The sequence below is a fragment of the Parasteatoda tepidariorum genome, chromosome 8 (assembly GCF_043381705.1).
Source record: "Parasteatoda tepidariorum isolate YZ-2023 chromosome 8, CAS_Ptep_4.0, whole genome shotgun sequence".
In the NCBI taxonomy this organism is placed as follows: domain Eukaryota; kingdom Metazoa; phylum Arthropoda; class Arachnida; order Araneae; family Theridiidae; genus Parasteatoda; species Parasteatoda tepidariorum.
In genome coordinates this window covers 76487723-76506545 of record NC_092211.1, presented here as the reverse complement: position 1 = coordinate 76506545, position 18823 = coordinate 76487723, and the positions used below count along the sequence as shown (strand labels likewise).

The 18823-nt window shown below is 28.6% G+C and overlaps 1 protein-coding gene across 1 annotated transcript in view; it reads right to left on the bottom strand.

Moving 5' to 3' along the window:
• The window catches only part of LOC107449899 (cell adhesion molecule Dscam1), a 269009-nt gene that overhangs the window by 8074 nt on the left and 242112 nt on the right, over positions 1-18823 (bottom strand). The window contains exons 20-29 of the mRNA XM_071184247.1: positions 16145-16303; positions 15028-15167; positions 14607-14760; positions 13960-14074; positions 12921-13075; positions 10107-10127; positions 9918-10016; positions 3201-3386; positions 2230-2523; positions 867-1022 (exon numbers count right to left, since the gene is read on the bottom strand). Coding sequence (XP_071040348.1) covers positions 867-1022; positions 2230-2523; positions 3201-3386; positions 9918-10016; positions 10107-10127; positions 12921-13075; positions 13960-14074; positions 14607-14760; positions 15028-15167; positions 16145-16303 — 1479 coding nt within the window. The remainder of the gene's footprint in view (positions 1-866; positions 1023-2229; positions 2524-3200; positions 3387-9917; positions 10017-10106; positions 10128-12920; positions 13076-13959; positions 14075-14606; positions 14761-15027; positions 15168-16144; positions 16304-18823) is intronic.

Here is an 18823-nt window from a genome sequence, read left to right as displayed (position 1 = left end):
TACAATTAAAGGGAATTAAATAAATTTAATTTAAAATTTGGCCGGCCACAATTCTTGTAGCATGATCGAAATCTATGAGTTTACAAACCTTATAGAATTAAAATGAATCTGAAAGGATGACGGATAATTCTTTTTCAAATTAAAATAATGAATCAATTAAATAATTAGTTAACTCTGCGCTTTATATGTATAAATCTAAACAACAAACATGCTGTAGAGTCAATATGTGTTTCTACATTAAAAGATATTCTTTATCATGGAACTGAAGTTATAGTTTGCCTGTTTACGGGACATCATGTATGTTCAATTCACAATGTTTAGCTTCATTAATATAATTAGATCAATATAATTTGCTATTTAACTGACATCCCTTATTAAAAACAACATTATATATAGGAATATGAAAAACTACAAGGGAAATTTAAATATATCGCATCTATTAAAGCAAACAGATCACGGTTACATTAAACTATATAAAAAGAGAGGCCATCAGCCTCGCAATCATTCTTCTTGTGTCTTCTGGGTGGAAGAATTGAACGCAATCACTGAATGGTTATAGTGATTCTAATGTAATGCGACGAGCGCACATCTATTGAAGAAGCGCACATCTCATATATACAAGGGGAAAAAATCATAAAATGATTAATATTGCATAACGTTCTAAGTTAACAAGTAAAATGTGATTATATAAATTTTATTGATAAAATCAGTTTACGTTTAGAAAAATGTAGTCCTATCTATTGTATGTATCAGTAATCCATTTAATGCAGATATAAACCAACAAAATATTACTCAAGAACAATCCTGCTTATTTTTTAGCTACATTTGAAAGATTTTTAACCAAAGAAATATGTGTGAATTAGTACCTGCTCCTTGTCTTTTCTTGACACATACGCAAACAGCGACTCCAATAACCACTGTCAATGCTATCACAGCGGCTACAACTGGAACTATTATATTCACATCTTCCCAGATATTGACTGATTCTCTACTTTCAAGGACTAAAATAGGAGCTACTGTACCTAAAATTCGACAGTAAATATACGAATCAGGTAAATAAAAAATCCTTTGTAAAATTGGAAAGTGTGCATTAAAATATGATGTATTGTCCTTAATTAGCATATTATAGTTGAAATCATATATTAGTTTCAATTTGGAGTTCTTAAACTATTCTTAAAAAAATTAGTAATAATTAAATAACTTGCCTAATAAACTTAATTAAATAATAAGCTTACCTGATGTTTCAAGAATGACCAGCGATTAAAAATAAACTTATTTTAAGAAGAGAAAGGTGATAGAATGTATAGTTTGTGTCGCTCTGTTTAGAAAGCCAGAAATTCATTCTTACATAGTTCTAGTTAATTAAGATAATTCTTTAATCGATAGCGCTATTGCTAGGAACTCTGGAAAACAATTTTTTCTGCAGCGCATCAGAACTAAGATATTTATTAAATTCATTCTTACATAGTTCTAGTTAATTTGATAATTTTTTAATCGATAGCGATACTTCTAGGAAACCTAGAAAACAATATATGCTTGCAACAATATTTGCAACAGATATTTGCAATTGAAATGTTGCGCCACATTGTGGCTAAAAATAATAATTCTTTTGCAAACATTATTTTTCAGTTTTTGGGCTTATCACATCATAGTTGGACAATGTTTTTTTTTTCTTTTTGCAGCAAATGGCCATCTATGTTTCTTTCAATCTACAATTCCTTTAAAACAAAAAAGTGTACCACTACTACAAGTGTCTTAATGAAGCTTTTTTAAATTCGAAGAACAATCTTATTGATTTCCATTTATCGATATAATCAAAAATTTTATTCTAAAGCATTATTCGCAATTTTGGTATGTTAAGACATGTTTTTTTTTAAGCCAGGTACTCTCTATCCGATTTCAAATGCAGCTCCGTGAATAATCATATCCATTTGTTACACCTCTACTTTACCACATCCAATTCATTGTTTGTAATTTTTTTAAAAAAAAGCTTGTTCTCATAGATTAGACCTGATGTCAAAAAAATCTAATTTGTTTATTGCAGCTATAAACGAAAACTAATTTATTGCTCAAAAAAAATATTGTTTAGGGCTAGAACTTTTCATTTTCAAGATGCGATATTTTTAACACAACTTGGATAAGGATTTCTAATATGCATGTAGATATTTTAGAGTCTATTTTTAAATATATTAAAACTAAACTGAAATAGGAATACATAACCTAAATTACCTCCATCTAAAGTAAGAGTTGCCATTTCGTATTCCGCCACAGTGGATCCGGCAACATTATGAGCAGTCACTCTAATGCTGTACCATGTACCGGGACTTAAGTCACGAATGACTACCTTGTCTTGTTGTTGACTGATTGAACTGGCTGCCATTCTCCAGTCTGTTGTATGCATTCGTTTGTACCTGACCACAAAGGATTTAATGCCACATCCACCATCTTCCCATGCTCTCAAATTCACCACTAATGATGTGGAATTGGATACGACGAACAAGTCTTTGTGGGGAGCTACAGGGGCTAAAATGAGAAAAATCGCAACCTATGTATTAACTTACCAGTGTCAATAGATTTTAAGAAAAGTTTCAGTAAACAATATTTTTTCAAGAATCAAAATTAAATACGTGCTAATTCAAAATTGAATGCAGAGCATTCACGTAAAATATTGATGGGATGCATTACGATTCAAAATGTTCTATTACCATAATTTGATCCGGAATATTTTGCGGTGTACAGTAAGAAAACTTAGAGAAGTCCGAATCATGGTACGACATCATGGGCTAAAATTGAGTTTATCTGGAAATGCGTTTAACATAAAAATGACAAAAGGCTACAGGAAAAGACAATATAACTATAATAACTAATATTATTTATTAGACTATATGACTCTAAAGACTAATACTATATGTAAGACTATAGGACATTAGTGACTATTCTTACAATAATGTCACATGTCGAAAGCCGTAAATCGGCCAACTTCTTATGTTGACTGAACTATATGCACTATTTATGCAATATGAACTACATGCAATAGGAACTACAAGTACAAATTAATTCTTCGATAAGTATAGAAAAAAAATTTTTCACAAAAAGAACATCTTTATGCATAATAAGATTATAGAAATGAGTTTTCACGAATAAATTAATACAAGCAAAATGTTTTTAAAATTATGAATTAATAAGAGCGTATTATTTACCGTTTCCGATCGTTTTAGCTACAATCATTTCACTTGGTTCCCCTTCTCCATTTTTTCCTAATGCTGCAACATATATATAGTACTTTGTACCACACTGCAAATTCTGCAAAATATGGGAAAATGCTTTTGATGTTACTTTTGTCTCCTCCCATTGACCATATTCTCGCTTGTGCCTGATAATGAAACCTAAAAAAGATGATAAAATTACTTGTAGTTAAGAAAAAATTATTAAGAATAATACAAGATACTTAATGTTTATAGAGTATTGAACTGATGAATGTTTCTAATTGTAAGCAACTCGTCAATGATTTTACTAAATATTTTAAATTTTAGAAACATAAATTTATTCCGTCGGTCCCCAACTACCCAATATTTGAAAAAAAATCACTAAAAGGAAATAAAAGAAGGTAGAAATAAGTGAGTATTTTGAAGGTATTTTTTTTTTAATTTTTAACTATCGGAGCGCCATCTGCTGATGAACTTTGTTGTTAATTTTTACACAAAAGATAAGCTATATATAAGTTCGGATTAACTAAGCAGAAGGCAACAAACTGTACCTTTATATCCTCTCTTTGTTGTTTTTTCTTAATTGATTTATCAAATCGCCGTAGTCGGTCATGTTCTGGATGATCAATATTATGCAATACAATCAATACAATCAAGTAAGTCATCAAAAGTATTAAAGTTTTTAATGTATTAAATTTTATCCAAGAAAAATTTTACAGAAAATAAATTGATAATACCGTTTCCAAAAATTGAAATATAAATTCAGCTTTCTTTATGGATAAGAAGACTTCTACCATTTTACAATAAGTAATGATGTTTTATTTTTTTTAGAACTTGAAAATTTGATGTAATTATCCGTACAAGAATTCTGTTCAGGCAATAGTGTTTTATTTATTTTTATTCTTAGCAAATTAACATGATTTAAAATTATTTCAAAAAATTTCAAAAGATGGCGCCAAAGAATACAGTCACTATAAGACAATGTTTATTGCCACACGTTGGGTAATTTCGATTAAAGTGTTTGCATGGGAGTCTCTTAGTTTTGCTCTCACATAACACTACGTACTTGTTGAAAACGTTGGTTCCTTTGAAAACATAGTGTATTTATTTTCGTTCACGTACAGCGTCACCTGTTACTAAGCTTTGTAACTCAACTTTAAAATACAGTTGGAATACTACGAAGTACCTTGCAAAAAAACCGTATATACTTATGATCTTCCGTTTAATTAAGAAAAACTGATTTTTGAAATATTAGATACCCACTATTATTCTGAGTAAGTTTTCTAAAGAAAAAATTAAAACCAGAAAAAAAATCTTTAGAAAATAAGTATGTAATAAGATGCAAAAAGTGAAATATAAATCCAGCTTCCTGTATTGATAAGAATATTTCTTTGAGAGTTGTTATGTTATTTTTGCTTATCATTTTTTACATTAAGTTCAAGCATTGATTTAATTATCTGCAAGCAAAACAAGTCCCTCGGGTATTAATTTCTTATTCAAACTAGTATTTTTTTGTAATATATCTTTAAAAAAAGATATTAAAGTATTTAAATAATCTTTGATGTAAAATAAAATTCAAACTGAAAATAAAATGTAAATATTAAGCTTCTCAAAGAATGTGCTTTCAATATATTTAAACTAAATTTAAATCGGAAGATAAAAATAATGCTTTTTAATCTTTTTTTCTTTCTAAAATCGAAGGTGAGTTTAAGTTTGCTTTTTTCTCCCTATTTTAATTTTGCGGAGGATAGATAGATTTAATGAAAAAGAAAGTCTTTTAAATTCTTTTCTACATTAGAAGGACATATTACTCTGTCTAGGAGATTATTTTTAAGCTATTTCATGATAGATATTGTAATTTAAAGCAAAGAAAATCTACTCTTAAATCTGTAAAAAGAATTTAAAAAGAAATGTTTATATTCGTTGGATCTTTTTTTTTCTACAGTAATCTAAAATCCATTTTAATGTGAAACACCAAGTTATTTTTAAGCTTCTATTTAAAGATGTTTAAAAAATACAAAATAAATTACCTGCATGATTTAGTTATTATTTTTTTTTTTTAATTTTTTTTTTGAAGAAAGTTTTGTTTTTATTTAAAATTATATTACTGGATTTACTTAAATAGATACAATGGGTGAGAGAACATTATTCCCTGAAATATTAAAAAAACTTTTAAAATACGAAATAAGTTATCTGCAGGTTTTAGTTTGCTTTTTACTGTTTTATTTTTTGAAAAAAGTTTTGCTTTCATATAATGTTATATTACAAGATTTATGTAAAAATAAGAGAATGGACAAAGAAACATTAGTTACTGAAATATTAAAAAACTTTTGCATTTGCGTGTATTCAGCAAATAATAAGTTTACTTGGATGTTCCAATAATAGTATCCTTTTCTTACATTGTTCAGGTTTTTAATATTTAATCTTTAATATTGTAATATGACATGTAGTTATTGAAGTTTGAAAGTTCTGATGTACTATGTACTTTTAATGGATATTAAATTAAAACAATATATATTATGTATTTTATTGGTGTGCCATTTTAATTTATTCCCATTCCGTTATCAGACTAATGTTTTTTTACTGAATTTTTCCGTTGTAAACCACACAAATGGTGAAATTTTAATGAATAAGATTTCTTTTAGTAATTAATTTTTATTATTAACGACAAAGTAAGAAATTTCAGGTTAACTTAAGAAATATGCTTAATACTTAAATTCACCTCCATAACCCCATTTATTACATAATGTTTCTCTTTTTTGAAGATTACTAATTGCAGAATGTACTTGTTTATAAATTATAGCGTTTAATTCAAAATCTATTCTTATATTTAGCAAAATTCTTCCATTAGAAAGGAATTAACTATCCTAATATAAATATATAAATAAAGGTATAAATATATAAATAATGTAAGCATAAATATATAAAGGATGAATAAATGCGAAAACAATTTCTCATTTGTTCTTAATAGAGTAAAAATATATATGCCTTTTATGACATTAAAATTCCTTTCAGATATTTTCCGAGCAATTTAAATGAAAATTTCTTAAAAATAACTTTTTGATAATCAGCAATTACTCCATTTTTTCAACGTAAATCTCACGAATCGTACAATTTTAATGAATGTGGATTCCTTAAGCAAGACATTTTTATAATTAACGACAAAGTAATAACTTTCAGATATTCTTCGTTTCTCTTAGAAAATCTGAATAAAATTTCAATTCAACTCGATAAACCCTATTTTTTTTAGTTTTTTCTCTTTCTCTTGAATATTAAAAATACTTCATTACACCAATTATTTATATAAATATATTAAATAAAATAATTTAATAACTGGCAGGAATGATTACATCAACAGTTGTGTGAAGCCTTCAAACTACGAACTGACTAAAATGAATAATTCAATAATGCACAAAAGTTTTGTAACTATGCGTCAACTTGCAATATTTCTCAACCTTACATAATAATCACATAGTGAGCAAACAGAAAAAAATGGACCACTCTGAATAACTTTTGATCTAATAATCAGATCTTTACGTTCTGGGTCTCAATCTTATTGGTTTGAGGAATGATCTTGAAATCTGCTAATTAATTTGTGCAAACGATATTTTGAATTGCAAAATTAGACGCAAAATTGTATTTTCTCTGAATACACTAAGACTTTTTTTTTCAAAGGATTGATATTTTTGACTCCAAAAATATAGAGGGTTGCCACAATATAGGAAATATGGTCCCCATAGATTGGTCAGAAGAGCGGTCCAAATTTAGACCCTTTAAAGTTAATTTTACCTTTTATGACTTCTGCTACATATCGAGAATTTCATGCGCATCAAAAATATTTTTGAACGTACTTTTAAAAATCGCTTATTCAAATATAACGACCCAAAGATGCAAAAAAATTACTTTTATTAAAGATTTATTATTTTCTATTATTTAATTTAATAACTAGCTGAATACTCGTTCTTCGTACTTGGTAAAAAAAAGTATCAGTTAATCAGTACTGAACAATACTATATTATTCTGCACAAAACTTTTAAGATAAATATCGACGTAAATATTAAAGTTAAAACAATCCCAATGTTTTCCTGTTTATTTATTATTATTTGTTTATCTTCTCGGTGGATTTACGTTATTAGATTAAGCAAATCACGTATTAAGTTGTTCACCCCATCAGAATAAAGATAACTGTATTCAGTATCATCTGGCAGAATTCTGCTGCACGAGGCAACTCATATTTAAAATTTAACACTTAGGCTACTTTATCCAGTACGTAAGGGCTGCAAAATAGCTATCATAAAAATGCACAGTATTGGTTCAGCTGTAATCGGCACCAAATTTACTCATAAAATACTCGATATCTATATAAGGGAATATTTGGTACCTATTAAAACTGTCCTAATTACCATGATGCCAGTGTGCCTATTACCAAAATCAACCATCATTGGTGTCAATAATAGTATGGCAACTTTTTACTGTTCCCCGTAACGAATAATAGTATGGCGACATTTTTCCATAAATTTTTGCTTTTTAGTTCATAGTTTATTTTTTTTATTTCAACTAGAATATTACCAAAATTAATTAAGCTTCATTGGCGACTTTAATAGGTTGCTGTTCTTTTGCGCTCTTTTAAACAAATAAGTATCATTTTCCATTAATTTTACTGAGGTAGCCGAAGACTCTTCTCACTATGTTCAATACACAGACCTTGATGGTGAAATATAATATAATCCCGATTCAAAACGATTACAATAAAACGTAAACCATACTGGAAACGTTTGTATCTCTAATAAAGTGCTATTTAAACCTGGGTTGTTTCAATGATGTTTTTCAAAATACAATTTCTCTTTATCAATTTCAATTGATCAGTACTTTAGTTTTGGTTTTATCTTGAGTTTCATTTTCCATTTCAATTTGAACTTGCAGTTACTTTTCTCTGCCCTCTCTACTGCGTTTCAAATTTGATCTTCTCGTTTGGATTACTTTCAGAATTTTAAAAGTCGAATCTTTCGGATCTTAAATGTCGACCGAAGAAATTCGACATATCTTTTTGTATCTATGCCCAAGTTTTAGTTATGAATGTGCAATTCACAAAGACGACAGATATATAAATAGAGAAATATATATTTACTATTTGGACTTTGAATTTCAAAATCGTTTGTTAATTTGTTTTCATGTTTCACTAATGAGTTATTAGTATAATTAAGAGTGTAATATCTAGTTCACGAACTAAAATAACATATGGTCAAAACTTTCAAAATAAATATACAGTGTTTCTAGCTCTACGCAAACAACGAAAAGCTCAGTAGTTTATAAAATGCAATAAAAGTTGGTAAATATGGCGAAATTTGGCTATTTTATCATGATGCCTCAAATCATTGCATGGAAACCATTTATTCGGCTAAATTTATTTTTCGATTTTGTATTTTTTGCAAAATTAGAACTATAATTTTAAAAACCAGAATTTCCGGTAAGTCGTTACTATATGCGCGAAAAAAGTACGAAAATAATGGTTTAAATATATTTTATATATATTTTGGTTTTATTATGATGGTTTTCTTTTTTGACAAAAATGTCAATAACAAACAAACTGTGACTTTAGCACATTTTTTCCCCATGAGATAACGATAGAGCTAGCAATGAATCTTTTTTTATAACTAAAATTTCTGTAGAAAAAAAATTTTATTTCTCGAAAGTTTTTACTCGGTCAACACTCACTTGAACATGAATTACAACTGTTTAACAAAATGAGATAATTGGTGTAATGCCACAATCGGTATTACATATTTATTTCCTACCTTTTAAAATATCTTTAATTACATAAACTTATTTTATTAATCAAATTATATTTAAATTAAATCAATGAGTTAATCTATTAAAGCGAGCATAAAATATTTTATTCTTCTCTTATCAATCAATGTAAGGTCTAACTTTTTATTTCAATACTACAGTAGACTCATTAATTCACTGCCGCGCCTAATCGAAAACAAAAGTCGATTTATAACTCTTTATTAATAATTTCTTACCTCAAATATGTTTCAGTTACAGGGTTATTATAATTCCCACACTTTTGCTGGTGACTCGTGATTGCCAAAGTATTTTCAAACCCAATATTGATTATGCGGGGTTGGCTTTGTTTTGGCTATGTTATATTTGATAAATTGCCAATTTTGGATCTCCTATCCATAGTTGTGTACGTTGGAAACAAATACATTAACTTTCAATTTCAAATTTACGGCGACTGGGGCAGTTTCAACTGTTAAAAATATCATTCATGCTGTAAAAACTCTCGATGTGGGAGAGAGTTTAATTTGATCCATTTAAAGGATTTCTCTTCTTTAATATGCTTACATATTTTTTGAATTGTGGCCATTTTTCAACAATTAATAAGATAATTTCGTTCGAACGATTTCTATTATTTCATTAAGACAATTCAAGTTTTTTGCATGTATAACTAAGATGTGTTGGTAACGGCCAAAACTCCATCATGAGTTTTATACTACCACTATATGCTAATAATGGCGATCACCGAAGCCATAAATGGTTATCAACCAACTCTGAACTGTATTTTTAGTTTTATATTTTGAGTCATTGATGGATTATTGACATTTTTCTTAAATTTCCAAATCAAGAAATATTTCAAGTTGGCAGTGTCTTTTTTTTTCTTAAGTCCCATTCCTATTAGAAAAAAATGTTTTGAAAAAGAAAAGTTACCTTTTGTTTTCATTCGACCTCGTGGTTCCATTGCCCACTTCACCTCTATGCTAGAAATAGTTTCACTCACTACTGCTACTGTAGATGGCGGTGGTAAAGCTATAAAATTAAGACAAAATTCTAAAAACCTTCAAAATTTTATTTAAAAAAAATACAAGTAACTGTTTTGTATAAGTTTTGTCAACTTACCCCTTCCATCTAGATGTTTCGCTGAAAAAGATTATTAAAAAAATTATTTTAAAAGGAGTTATGAAAATAAACATGTGTCTGATTCAAGGTACGATAAAACAAAACTTAATGTCACAATAGGCAGAATATACTGAAGTTAATGTTATGTACCATATTAATTAAGATTTAAACCTTAAATAATCTTATACTTAAATTAGTAGTTTTGATGGCATACTTTGAACCAACGATGCAGAGTTCCATGTATTATCAATAAAAAAGTTTATGTATTATTTTAGAATTATTAGTCAATGTAGTTTAAAAAGGCCATATGTACAATTTACTAAGGCGACAAAGGGCTTTCAAATTTTTTTTTTGAAATTATAAAGGGATTTGCTTGAAATTTTCAGGATACATTTATATTGCTAAAAACAACTTTTATACAAAATTTCAAAAAAATATTTCAAAATTTAAGAAATGAAAAAAATTTAAATTTTTCAATTTTTTATGTTTTTTTATATTACTCCTCGCGTCTGAAATTTTGTCAAAATGACAAAATTCTTTTAAAATATTACATATTAGGTAATATTGAAAAAATTGTTGGAAGTACTTTTTTTATTTTTTATTATAGAAACAAATAACATTAAAAAAACAGTAAAAATTCTATATTTTTAGGAAAAAATCATGATACCACTATAAAATATCATGTATAAAAAAATACTATTCACTTAATTCAAAAAACTTTTCCAACAAAATGTTAATAATATTCATAAATATATAGCATTAAATTCTCAGGTCAATAGAATGAAAATTCATTACGCTGGAACAGTTTGAAAATTGTAAATTTCTCAAAAAAGACATTTTGAGAAAAATGACTTTTAGTACTTTTTCATTGCAAATTTTACATCTGGACAAATATTTCTTGTTTTTAACATAAATACCTATAAATATTGTCTAATGAACTAGTTTAATAATTATATACTTTAAATTTTTTAAAAAAAATTAACAAAATATTCATCTAATTTTAAATTAATTTTAAACTAAACTAATTTTAACAGTTACCTGCACACAAAAAAAGGTAAAAAAAAGGGGCGTGGTCAAAACTGAAATGGCCATAACTTCATGAATTTTGCTCTTATTCCAGAAATTTTTTTTTTTAAATGTTCAGTTAAATGCCTAAATTTCAAAAATATAAAATGTAAAATATCGATTTTTTGACAAATTTTTGCTTCTTTGAAAGTCCCTTGTCACCTTGCCTTCTTTAATTCAATCCACTGGTGTATTACCAATAAAACTAAAATTCAAGTGTCAATATTTTAACTTAAATTCCCCATTTTCTCAGATATGTAATAATATTGTTTTTAAATTTGAAACTCTTTTTTGATTGTTAATCAAACTGTTTTTTACTATCATCTCTATATTTAAACCTATTGTAAGAAAAATTTCTATGAGAAACATGGTATAAAGTAAAAATAGGAAAATATAGAAATATAATGGAAAATATCGAAAAGCTTCCTAAACGGCAGATTTTTGAGCAAAGAGTCATTTTTTAAAAAATCCTACTTGCATTTATAAGATTGGAATACAGAAGTCCATGTTTACGTCTAAGCATATTGAGTAATACTTGTTGTTGCCGTTGGCCATTAAGGCAAGTGTGTGTGATTGTTTTTATTTCCCGTGGCGCCATCTATGGCCGAGAATTCAACATCTACAAAACCCTTACGTCGCACCCGTTTATAGGGCGGACCCATTCATACCTGCAATTATTCATCCACAGATCGTTATTTTGAAGTGAACCAAAGAACAATCAATCTCAATTTCAGTACCCCCAGTGGTGTAATTTGTAGTAACAAATTTGTAAAATCTGGATAATGTATTCAAATGTAGCGTAATATCAAAATATATTAAAAAGATGTTGTTACATATGCCACTTGCTAATATCAGCAAGCCTGCATGAAAGCAAGTAGATTTTCAAGGCAGAAGGTGAACTTCTATTTTTTTTCGTTACACCATGTATAGTCAAGAATACGATGTTGCAACACAAGCACGTCGCAACCAGTTTCACAGGGATGACTCATTAATCCATCCGCAGATCTTAATTTTGACCTGAACCAGAGAACGATCGATGCAGTACTGCAGAGATTATTTTGTATGGGAACATGGAAGACTTCGAAACCCGACAGATTTAACGTGCACCAGTCACCATTTACTACACGGATAGTCTAGCTTGATTCGAACTCCCGTTCTCGCGAACATGAGTCTGACGCCCCGCCAACCAGTCTATCCCGGACCCACTTATTGCAATTAAATTTAGGGAATAATAGACTTAATTATTTATAAAACAAGGTATGCGATTTCCTGTGGTTAAAAAGATAGTAACCGCTCAATCAAAACAAGCTAACAGCTAAAAGATTTTTCACATAATCAGAGGTTTTCGTCACAATGAGATTTTAAGACCTTTGTATACATTTTTTCTAATAACTCTCTATGTTTTGAAGGACAAATTGGCAATCTGAGAACAGAAGCATTTTTAGACCAGAAAAAGTCAAAATAAAAGTAGTTCTTAAAAGTGCTTCGTTCAGTATTGTTGAAATAAGATCAACTTTTGCACGAAAAAATAAATTTATTTAATAGAAAGACTTTCCAAACGAATACTTTTAAAACGGGCGTTACTTTCCTTAAATGTGTAAATTTCATGTTTACTCCAAATATTAAATTGTTTTTACACTTAATTCTTTTCTACTCTACCTTTAATAGTTTCCAGGGAAGTTAAATTCTGAATACATTAAGTAAATCTTATGTTATAAACTGTTTGCACTTTTAATAATGCATAATTACCTCTCACAACCAATAGAAAAGCGATTTCATCAGCCCCGTAAACGTTTTGTACTCTACAAGAGTAGTTGCCAGCATCGTCGTCATCCACATCTTCAATCAGTAGACTTCCATTATTTAGAAATTTTGTTCTTCTTCGATCCCTTATTGTCTGACCTCTAGAAATATAACAAAAGTGCGAAGTTTGGATTTCCATAATATTTTTCTTCTTTATAAATACCAAATGAGCTTTCAACTCTAGAAATAGCTCAAAACTAGTGCACTAGAATAGCTTAAAATGCGTATTTACGCTAGAATAGCTCAAAATACGTGCCCCCTGATCCACCACGGCTCTCCACATTCAGATTGAAGAAATGTTGCGACGGTATTATGATTTAATTTTGAGTCATTATAGGGTTGGAAGAGGTTTAAGCACTCGGGATTTAATAGATGGAGAAATTTAGCATAGAATAGATCTAGATGGGGTAAACTGACTGAGATGACTGGCTGGTAACAGGCTGTAGTGCCTAAGAAGAAGAAGTGGAAGTAAATTTATGATGTTGAAATTTCAAGCTTTTAGACGTACTTTATTGTTCAGGATTATGAAAGGGAAGACATCGCTTGAAAATTTACTTCTCTAAATCACCCAGCCATCCCGATCCCTAAGTTTGCGACTTTGTCCCGTAATGATTATGCTTGATGTTAAAATAAGTAAGGAAAAATAAGCACAGATTTCCTCATTCAGTTGTTAAATTTAGACTATATTTTGAGAAGGCTAGTATTTTTTGTTGTGCCCATTTCCGTGAACAGAGATCTTTAGTTATGTCCATTTTCGTGAACACGCATTGTGAGATGTGTCCATAATCAAAACCACACCGATGGTATGCTCTTAATAAAACAATCGAAAAAATACGTGTGATATTACGCAGATTTAAAGTTTCCTTTGTTTGCTTATAATACAAATACGGATAATATCCTGCTTACTGAGCATTTTTCTCCTATTTTGAAATTTCAATTGTTTAATATATTATTAATATCATTTTATATTAAAAGTATAACTTACTTTAAAGTCCATATTCTCTCAGCAGCAGGAATTCCAACAGCTTTGCAGGGTAATTGAATTGCTGATTTTCTTTTTGCTAATATTTGTAGTGTAAAGGAAGCTATCCTAGCAGGAACTGGAATAGTATGTACACGCAATTTAGAAAAGAATCTGTATTATGTAAAATAATACTACAAATATTGTCACTGACCCCTTTCTCTGATTGGCAACGGAAAACAAAAACAAACTGATCTATAAGTTAAGCAAAAATAAGTTGAACAGTTTATGCAAACAAACACATTAAACTGTATTTTTATTTTAATAGGGTACTTGCACTTCAAGAAGAAAATCTCAGATATCCCACGTCAGCATTGAGTTCAGTTTCTCTACATAAGTTAGAATGTTAATTAACTTAAAATAACTTAAATACATTGCGGTATCACACATCGAATGAGTTGAAAAATAATTCTGTCTCATCTACGTCTTTTACTTAATTTAGATTTATTTTTGTACTTCATTGTAATGGTGATATATAATGCAATCCCTAAAACAAAACAGTTGAGATATTCATAACTCAACAGTCCTTCATTTATTCTAAATATTACAATTTTAGTAAATTTAAACTGTGTATGTGAATAAATATTGTTCGAAACAATTCCGAGACTTACTCGTATCTGATGTTGTTTGAGAAAGTACTCTTGTTCCTTCACTTTCTCCAGCTGAAGTAGAAGCCGTAACCCAAAACTCGTATCTTTTAGAACGTTCTAGACGAAGAGCTTCGTAATAAAGCTGAGAGGGTGATAATGTATGTTTCTTTGTAACCTATAAAAGTTCCAAAAATTTAATGAAAATTAAATTTAAAAAATGAAGAAAATGGAACAACGTTAAGGAAGATATTTTTGAATATTACGTATAACCCACTATCATATCAATTAAAAATATAGTATATAACATTTCTTTCTCCAAAGTTAGTTATCTTAAGTTAGTATACTTCAAAAATGCTGTGCGTTATACAGTATTTACCTCATATATAAATCAATATTTGTAACATTAGAGAATTATTTACTAGGTAAATAAATAATCTATTACCTGCCTGCCATTTATAGTTGTCCTTTGATAAAGAGTGTACTGTTGTAATATTCCACTGGGATGAGTAGGTGGTAGCCAACTGAGAAGAATTGCATCTGGTAACATTGGTAATGCTTTAATATCCGCTGGAGGACTTGGAACTATAATATACATAAAAATCTGCTTAAGACGTCCGGGAACTTTTAAGAATGCGTGTCTTTGAAGTGTTTCCTTTGCCAGGGATACATTTACTAATAAATTACAATCGCAATATTCGTAATCTCTTCAGCAACTGTATCTAATGACTTTTTGTCTGATAAAAATATGCAATGGTTCAAAACATTTTTCGCAACGTATGTTTCGAATGAAAAAGCAGGTACAATTGTACAATTGTAATTTTAATTGTTAAATTGACTAGTAAACAAAAATGTAAATTTAAATTTTTAGTATTATTACTGTAAATGACACACTAATACAATAAATCATCACTAACATCACGGTAACTAAACCTTAATTTGAAACATTTCTAAATGAATTATTTTTTCATTTTGCTTGATTATAATTCCGCAATTTTAACATTTAAGTGTTAGTTTTTAAATTTTGACAATGTTTCTACGGAACAGAGTGATGTTTCCGTGTAACAGATTTGTGCGAGCTACTGAAATGGTAACATGTCAAGAAAAGTGGTCTTTTTGCTGTTTGTTATAGTTCGTTTCTTATGGGCAAAAGAACCGTCTGAAAAAGTTTGATATTTATGGAGAAAGGTTGTCGACATTGTATATTTTCTTTCATACTTTCCTTTTACTAGACAAAATTTTTTATCTCCCTGATAATATTTTTTTCTCATCCTTCATATGGAAATTTTTTAACTTTTCATTTCAAAATTCTGAGGTCGAAAACTCTATACAGTATTGGAATGATTCAATCATGCTAAATTAAAAAGCAAACTAATTTTTTTAAATTATTATAATCAATTTCCTTAATTCAAAAATTTTACTTCTAACTCATTAATATTAATTTTTAATTCAATTTATTAATTAATACATAATTATTATTAATTTAATTAATGAATTATTGTTAATTTTATTAATTAAAGATGTAAAAATATACATGCAAATGGAATTAGAAATGTACTTACCATCTTCCATTGTTTTGCAATAAAGTGGCTCACTCATTACACCGTCACCCCTTGCTGTAAAAGCCAAGACACTAATGCTGTAGTTAGTAAACTTCTCGAGATTTTTGAGCAAAGTTTCTCTTTCCGGAGCATTGATAAGAACTTCGAGATCTTCCATTTCTATGGACAAAAAGCATGTTACCTTGAAATATAGCATAGTGCTAAAAAGTACTGTAATATGTGTGGTAAGCATTTTTCAGTAAGACTTTATTAAAATAAAACCATTCTGAAACTTAAACTAATATAATTCACAGTTGTGAGACGCAAGGTGCTTAGTCAATTCTTAAGTTTCAGTAATTTATTTAAAAATTAGCTGTAAAATGTCTAAATTGTGAGTAAAATTTATTAAAAAGCTTTAATATACTCAGGCAGAAAAAATAAACTAACATTTATGAAATTATTTCGTCGAAATACTAGTAGCTTAGGACAACATTTTCAAAATTTAAATTAAAATTCATATTTGTCAAAAAGGGTTTGTTTCCCCCCCCCCCTCAATAAGTTTATGAATGGTTTTTTTTAAACAGATCATGGTTTTTTTTTAAACAGGTTTTCTTTTTAATCGTAAATAAAATTGTTTTTGTATCTAAAGTAAGAAAAATCAAACACCAGACAATCAAAAACAATAAAATTATTGTCAATAGAACGACATTTTTCCAAGATTCACTCTTGTCATTCCAATAAATTATATACTTTTTTCAAAATCTTAATCACGTTTAATAACAGGATCCGATCAAAGAATGATGCAGAAGTTAGTGTGGTCGCTTCTGAATCATGTCTCCTAATTTCGATTAGTAGCGACTAGGACAGGGCTATAATTCGATGTATCGCGACATATCGATTTAACGCGTATATCACCAAGCCGATATACAACTTTCGTCCGATGCATCAGAAATCTGATTTAAGCCGTAGACTAAAGACGACGAGCGCAAAACGATGTATCGATATAAGACGCGCAAGGATCGTCTTGCAACTGACACCGACTCGCGCTGTAGAAAACGATGTTCGTTTCGTTATGTTGATTTAAATGGCTTTGATTGATGAGTGGTAGAATCAGAACCATAGTTTTGAGAATATATATCGTGATCTCGCATGTTCGTTTTCGCCCCTCATAGCCTTTCTTTGTCGCGACTTGATATCGTTTCTTGTAGATTATTTTCAGTGGGACTGGCTTTGTGATCACCGTCGTTACCTTATTCTGAACGTTATCTATTATTGAAGAGAATATATAAAGAAGTGTTTCTTAATTAATCAGGCTATTTTTTTTTTAAACAAAACTTTTATTTTTATTTTTAAATGTGAAAATTAGTTTTGATATTATATGTTTAAGTAATTTTTTACATTATCGAATTTATTACAATCAGAAATCAAATTTAAGGTTCCCATAAAGAATTAAATTACATGTAATTAAATTTGTTAGGCTATTTTTTACTTTATTTTAATTTATTAAAAACTTTTTGGATAAAACTTCTAATAATTTAATGGGTTTTTATTACTGATTTCAAATTTATAAATCTTTAGTTGCTTTTATTTTTATAAATAAAATTATAACAAAACTTATTTTTCCTTTTTTGGATTTGGACATTCAATCAACTTTGTTTATTCAAAATAATTAGTAAAGTTTGCGACTTCTTTTTTTTTTTAATCATTTAGCACTTTGAGTATAATCGTGTTTTGTTTTGTTTTTTTCAATATTGTCAGTTAAATATATTATCGAATATCACAATTCTTTTGTTTTCACTTTTAAGGAATTAAACATTACTTTGTTTTTTCGTTCATAATTCGGTTATTATTCAATTTAACTTTATTATTCATGTGAAAAAATAATGATTAAAAATAGTGTTGTTTTTTTTAAAATTTATTTAACACTTTGTTTTAAGCATACAAATAATTTTTAGCGAACTTATTTTTTAAATGTTCTTTCTATATTGTTAGGTAAATATATTGATAAATTTCAATTTCATTTATTTTTTATTATTTATTTTTAAACTAAGTAATCTTTATTTGCGCGATCATTTTTAAAAAAATATAACATTAATATCTCTCTTAAACAAAACATATATCTTCAAATTCATAAATTGATTTAAATCAATCTGGGTATGAAGTTTTGTTAGAAATCCGACTTTTTGTGCCTTACAGGTAAATGAATTTCTAAAATACTCGATACATCGCTGTATCGCGATGCAAAACTGACGATGCATCACGATATAAAATTTCTTATATCGCCCAGTCCTAGTAGCGACATATTATTTGTCCGGCTTTTTATTCTTATTTCGTAATCATTTTTTTAATTGAAATGTTCTAAACCTTGCACTCTAAGGGTGCAGGCGCTCACCACACTGGTGGAGAGCTGGGGGTCGTAATTTCGATCCTGGAGACAAATTTAAAGGGAAGGGTACCAACCAAGACACTGTCCATGTTGTCTGACCGGTGCTCGGTGGGCCAGAAGACCATGATCTTTGGCCAAAAGTCAAAATTATATTTTCAACTAAAATATGTGTGGGCAGTTTTAATATCACCTAAATTAAATATTCATAATCATTCCAAACATTATAATTTACTTTTTGGACCGACAAGAGTACAATGTAATGAAAAATACGTTAAATTTTTTTTTAAATGCAACTTTTAATTTTATAATTCAGA